The sequence below is a fragment of the Tupaia chinensis genome, unplaced genomic scaffold (genome assembly GCF_000334495.1).
Source record: "Tupaia chinensis unplaced genomic scaffold, TupChi_1.0 Scaffold000042_2, whole genome shotgun sequence".
Classification (NCBI taxonomy): Eukaryota; Metazoa; Chordata; class Mammalia; order Scandentia; family Tupaiidae; genus Tupaia; species Tupaia belangeri.
Window position 1 is genome coordinate 1,383,902 of NW_006159498.1, and position 6,690 is coordinate 1,390,591.

General features: G+C 49.2%; 1 protein-coding gene across 1 annotated transcript in view; it reads right to left on the reverse strand.

Moving 5' to 3' along the window:
• IFT38 (intraflagellar transport 38) overlaps positions 1-6,690 on the reverse strand; it is a 44,152-nt gene that overhangs the window by 6,043 nt on the left and 31,419 nt on the right. The window contains 2 exon segments of the mRNA XM_027773199.1: positions 1,713-1,742; positions 1,745-1,810. Of these exon segments, the coding sequence (XP_027629000.1) occupies positions 1,713-1,742; positions 1,745-1,810 (96 nt within the window).

The following is a 6,690-nucleotide window of genomic DNA, read 5'->3' on the forward strand; positions in this document are numbered from 1 at the left end:
AAGCGAGAAATCACCCCCCAGGGGGGATGGTCACGCCGCAATCCCTTCTCCTCCATTCTCCTCTTGGGATCTTGGGCACGCACACACACGCGCCCGGCGTGAGTTTTAAGCCACCAGGTCTGGGACGCGAACCGCGGTCGATTATGTGGGAGTCCAGCGACATAGCCATAACGCTAACTGCTGGTTCCCTCAATAATAAATTTTAAAAATTATTTATTTATTATTATTTTTTTCATGAGTTTTTGCCAGAGAAAGAGAGAGGCAAGAGAGAAGCAAGCTGCAGGTCCAGGACTCGCACCGTGGTCAGCCATGTGGTAATTCCAGTGTCTTAACCACCATGCCACCTGCTAGCCCCAACCCAATAATAATGCTTTTAAAAATTAAATAAACACTTATTTTTTAAAAAAGAAATACATTAAAGGCAAAATTATTTTGTTGTTGTTTAGAGAGATTTTTGCCATAGGGCACGTGCATTTGCCAGATAGAGAGAAATAGGGAGACGGAAAGTGAGAAGTTACCCACAGAGGGGATGGCCACATCACAATCCCCTCTCCTCCAGTCTCCTCTTGGGGTTTGGGCATGCACACACATCTGTCCAGTGTGAGTGTTAAGCCACTGGGTCCAGGCCTCAAGCCATAGCCATCTACAATGGGAGTCCAGTAATGTAACCATTACGCTATCTGCTGGTCCCTCTTTAAGGCAAATTATATGGCAAATTAGTGATGTTTCTCAAAGTAAACATTTACAGAACCTTTAACCTCAGAATTCCACTCTTAATGCAACCTGAAGAAACCCTGCAGATACGCAGAGAGGTGTACGTGGGGCTTCTGTAACTCACTGACTAGGAAGACTGTGAACATATTTCATTTTAAAAAGTAAAAGCAAGTCCAGCAAATGGCATAATGGTTATGTTGCTGGACTCCCACATAATCGACCGCAGTTCAAGTCCCGGACCCGGTGGCTTAAACTCACACCGAGTGCGTGTGCGTGCCCAAGATCCCGAGAGGAGAATGGAGGAGAAGGGATTGCAGTGTGGCCATCCCCCCGGGGGGTGATTTCTCACTTTCTATCTCTCTGTCTGTCTGTCTGGCGAACGCACGTGCCCTATAGCAAAAACCTCTCAAAAAAAACACAAACCTTTCAGGTGACTGCATCTGTATGACTTTGTGTGTATGTTCACACATGAGCATGTATGTATTCGCATGTGCATGCGTGGAAAGGCAATCTGCAAGGACATACTCCCTGCCAATGGCCACGACCCCTAAGAGTGGGGCACAAGGAAAACCCCGGGGGCACTTCTACTTCCACTCCACAAACCGTGCTGCTCAGATCGTCTGCAGCGAGGAAGAAGAAATGAGCAGAGTGTTATTAAGAGGCAGAGATGCCACACGCATGCCTTCTTTGTGCATTCACTCTTCGGGCTCTACCTGCAGAGAACAGTTTCAGGTGCACAAAGGGGGGCCGTCGCCCTGGGGCTGAGGCAGTGTGCCCCATGACCTCTGTGAAACACTAAGCCACAGAAATGGACCAGCCACTCAGACCACGGGAGGAGCATCAGCAGCAAAGACGTGCACTGAGCAGCTCCCGAGCCACATCCCGATCAACAGCTGCACTGAGGGTTCGCAGCCCCAATCCCAGAGGGCCTGACCCAGTCCTGGCTGGTGTCCCGAACCCGGGCCCGAAGAGCAGGCAGGTGTGAGAAGCTGCGGTACCTTGCATGAGCACCTCCATGGATGGCCCCCCCGCCTCTCTTCCAGCTCGCTGTCGGACTCGTCGTCCTCCTGGATGTCTATGTCTGAGTCCTCGTTACCTGCCAGGGACACAAGTGGGCAAAACAAGAGAGCGGCTCCGTCACCGCGCCGGAACCCTTCTGCACAGCGAGGCTCGTGGCAAACGTGGTCCGCACCCCCGGCCTGCCTTCTGATGCCTTAGAGGCCAGGAGGTGCTCGACTGCCGTGGATCTCAGGGAGGGCTCATGCAGACAATGATGGACTGCTTCTTTTAACAACTTCCCAAAGCGAGCAGCAAGCAGCAGACGTGGTTAGAGACACGGTTATGGTCCGTGACTTTTCAAACAGCCAGGGTCAAGGTTGTTGGGAGTTCTTGACAAGTTCAGGGGAAAAACACTTTCTGTTCAGTGTCAGGCTGTGTTGCCACTGGTCTTACCAAAGGGGAGGAGCTGCTGGAAGGTAAAAAGACTGGAGGCTGCAGGGGGCCAGGTGGGAGCAGCCGGGCTGGGAGCGGAGCTATTCTCAGAAAGACAGCCACGTAAATTGGTGCACGGGATATTCTTCACAGTGGAAAGTTCCAGGATAAAGAAATATAAATAAATAAATATATATATATATATACACACACACATATAAAAATAAATATATGTATATAAGAAAAAACTATATATTTTGGAGAGGTTTTTGCTATAGGGCATGTGTGCTCACCAGAAAGATAGAGAGATAGACAGAGAGACAGAAAGTGAGAAATCGCCCCCCAGGGGGGATGGCCACGCAGCAATCCCTTCTCCTCCATTTTCCTCTCAGGATCTTGGGCACGCACGTACATGTGCCCTGTGTGAGTTTAAGCCACCGGGTCTGGGACTTGAACCACAGTCTACTACATGAGAGTCCAGCGACATAGCCATTACGCCAACTGCTGGTCTCAAGAAATACATATATTTTAGAAGGCCATTCTCAATCAACAGGCTGTTGTATTAATTTCTTTTCTTTTTTTAGAAAATAATTACTGATTTACTTATTCATTCATTTATATTCATTTGACCAGAGAGAGACACAGAGAGAGAAAGTGAGAAAGCAAGCCACCAGGTCCAGGACTTGAATTGTGGTGGGCCACGTGGGAGTGTCCAGCACCTTAACCACCATGCCACCTGCTGGTCCCTGTATTAATCCCCCACTCCCCACAGCAACTGTCAGAGGGCACATGAACTTGCCAGCCGGCCAGGAAGACACAGAAAGTGAGAGAGGGAGGAAGCACCCTCCTCGGGCGTGGTCACCCACAGTCCCTCTCCTTGGTTCCCCACCCTGTTGGGACTTTGCACACACGCAGGTGCACAGGGCGCTTCTCAAGCTGCTGAGTCTGTACTCTGGCCCAGCTGGCCATGTGGGATCCAGCTCCCTTCAGCACAGGCCACAGGGCTGGCCCTCCACTCACTCCTTATATGCCGTTTTGGAGTGTGTGCCCGCAGGGGGAGCATCTCCTAAGAGCCCGCAGGAGGAGCGGCCGCAGCGCAGACAAGAAGGTCGCAGCACCCGGCGCCTGCCTTCTCGCACCCAGGGAAGGACGCGGGAGGGGTCTGCACTTCTGCTCGGATTCCCGTCAGAGGTCAGTTTGGAAGTACAGGAACTGTCAGTCTACCAAGAGGCCTGGCTTTGTCCCCAACAGGAAAGCGTGACAAATGGCAACTGAGTCTAACTGGGCACAGGGCAGGTCTCCTGCTTCCCTCAGCCCTGGAGAGGGGCTGTGCTCCCAGTACGGAGGGGCAGCCCGGGGCCCAGGCGAGTGTCACTGTCAGCCCTCGTCCAGGCCCTTACGAGCCACACCAGGAACGGGGAAATCACTATCCAAGTCTTCGTTACAGTAAACCCCAAATCACTATCTGGCTCAGCTCATGTACTCACCCAATGACGTGAACTCCCTACACCAGCACTGCAAATCAAGTCGCACTGTGGATTTTATTTAAAATAAAATGGTATCTCTCGATCTCAACAAGAACTTCTAAAAACGCATACAATACAGACTGAGATCGGAGTGTGAAGACTGGAGTTAACTATTGTATTTCAAAAGTTTGAATGTGTCCCTCAAAAAGCCCGTGTTAGAAATGTAATCCCAGGAACCAGCAGTTAGTGTAATGGCTATGTTGCTGGACTCCCACGTAGTCGATCGCGGTTCGTGTCCCGGACCCGGTGGCTTAAAACACACCAGGCATGTGTGTGTGCGTGCCCAAGAGCACGAGAGGAGAGTGGAGGAGAAGGGATTGCGGCGTGACCAACCCCCCTGGGGGGGTGATTTCTCACTTTCTGTCTCTATGTCTCTGTCTGTCTGTCTGGCAAGTGCACGCGCCCTATAGCAAAAACCTCTCCAAACAAAAAAAAAGCAACAGTGCGGAGGCGGGGCTCCAGGGGAGGCCTGTGAGCCATGAGGGTCCCACCCTCAAGAATGGGTTAGCGACAATTACAAAGGAGCTTAAGGCTGTGAGTTTGATCTCTGACCTCTGTCACCCTTTGTCCCTCCCTCATGGGATGAAGCAGCAAGAAGGCCCTCACCAGCTGCTGGTCTCTCAATCTCAGGCTTGCTGGCCTCCAAACCTTCATCCACTACGTTTCTGTTCTTTGAAGGTTACCCAGTCTAGGGTACCCGCTGTAGCAGCACCGACAGACTGACACGCTAATGCACTGACGCTGAGACCACTGCATTATCAGTGATATGCTAAAACTACGCGTGGGCAAGACAAGGCGCTTGTAAAATTTAATACGCGAAGAATAGTCTTTTCAACAAATAGAGCTGGGAGAACTGGACGGCCACAAGCACAAGAATCAAGTCGGACTCTTACCTCATACAATATACGAAAACTAACCCAAACCGAGGCCTAAAGGTAGGCGCGGACCCTGTAAGACTCCTAGAAGAGAATGCAGGAGTAAATCTAGGTGACCTTGAACTAGGCAATGGTTTCTTAGCTATGACTGTAAAAGCAAAAGCAAAAACAACCAAAAAATAGATAAATAAGACTTAATTAAAACTTTCTGGAGACCAGCAGCTGGCATAATGGCTATGTCGTTGGACTCCCATGTAGTCGACTGCGATTTGAGTCCTAGACCCGGTGGCTTAAACTCACGCTGAGTACATATACACGCGTGCCCAAGATCCCGAGAGGAGAATGAAAGAGAAGGTTGTGCCGCCCCCCCCCCCCCCCCCCCCGGGGGAGGTGATTTCTCGCTTTCTGTCTCTCTGTGTCTTTCTGGTGTGCGCACGCGCCCTAGAGCAAAATCCTCTAAAAAAAAATAAAAATAAAAAGAAGCTTTCTGCAGCAGGCTGGCCCCATGGTCTACTGGTTAAAGAGCTGGGTCCTATACAGCCAACCATAAAGTTTGAATCCCAGCCCTGATGGCTTGAAAATATATACTGGAGGGGCCAGTAGGTGGTAAGGTGGCTGGAGCGCTGAACACCCACACAGCCAACTACAGTTCGAGTCCTGGACCTGGCGGCTTTCTTTCTCACTTTCCCTTTCTCTGTCTCTTTCTAGTCAAATTAAATAATGATAATGAATAAAATTAAATAAATAATTCCTTTTAAAATATTTATTTATTTAATTCGATTTGTTGTTGTTATTACTATTATTTTTAATTTGACCAGAGAGAGAGAGAGAAAGGGAAAGTGCGAAAGTACGCTGCTGGGGCTTGAACTGCAGTCAGCCATGTGGGGGTTCAACTACCACACCACCTGCTGGCCCCCATACATAATTCTCAAAAAAAAAATGCTGGATATACCCCAGGTCCTGACAGGGTAGAGAAGTGGGGGGCAGGAATTGTGGCATGACCATGCCCCATTGTGGGGTGCTTTCTCCCCCGTTTCTCTCTGCCTCTCCCTGGAGAGCACATGCACCCTCCGGTGACCGGACATACCTCTGTGTACCACGTGGGAGATCGCTCCTTGCGAGCTGAGGCTGGGGGAGGACTGTGGCATGACGACCCTGCTGGAGGCAACTGTCTATTTCCCTCCCACTTCCCATCACATGGATGAACTTAAAAAAAATTTGCTAAATCTACTCAGCCTGTGCTCTACAAAGTATGGCTATAGCATGGTTTACTGTTTGTAGCATGGTTTACTGAATTTTTTTTCTCAAGAATTATTTAACTTTATTTATTTATTTTAATTTGACCAGAGAGGGACAGAGAGAGGAGTGGGGGGAAGCGAGAAAGCAAGCTGCCAGATCCAGTACTTGAACCATGGTCGGCCACGTGGGAGTCCAATGCCCTTAACCACCACGCCACTTGCTAGCCATCAGCTTACTGACTATTTTAAAACCACTGTTGAAATCTACGGCTCAGAAAAAAAAAAAAAAAAAAGATTATTTTCAAAATATGACAGCTCACTGACAAGGGACCTGGAGAGGTACCAGGAAATGACTGTTCCCATGCTGCCTCATACAACGTCCCCGCTACAGCCCACAGGCCGAGGAGTCGCTTCAACTCTCAAGTATTATTATTATTTTCGTTTTGCTAAACGGCGCATGGGCTTGTAGAGGGAGAGAGACAGAGAGGAAAGGTGAGAAATCACCTCCTGGGGGCCTGGATATGCTGCAAACCCTTCTCTATTCTCCTCTTGGGATTTTGGGCATGTGCACACATGCACTCAGTATAATTTTCAAGGCACCAGGCTCAGGACTTGAACCGCAAAGTGAATCATGTGGGATCTAGCACCCTAACCTCCACATCACCTGCTAGCCCTTAAAGTAATAAATTTTTTAAAGAATATTGTATTTAACTTTACTTATTTATCCATTTCAATTTGACCAGAGAGGGATAGAGTGCGAGATTGAGAGGAAAAGTGAGAAAGCAAGCCGCCAGGTCTGGGACTCAAACAACAGGCAGCCATGTGGGAGTCTTGGGCCCTTAACCACCACACCACCTGCTAGCCCCAGTAATAATTTTTTTTTTCAAAGAATTTTAAAATTTAATT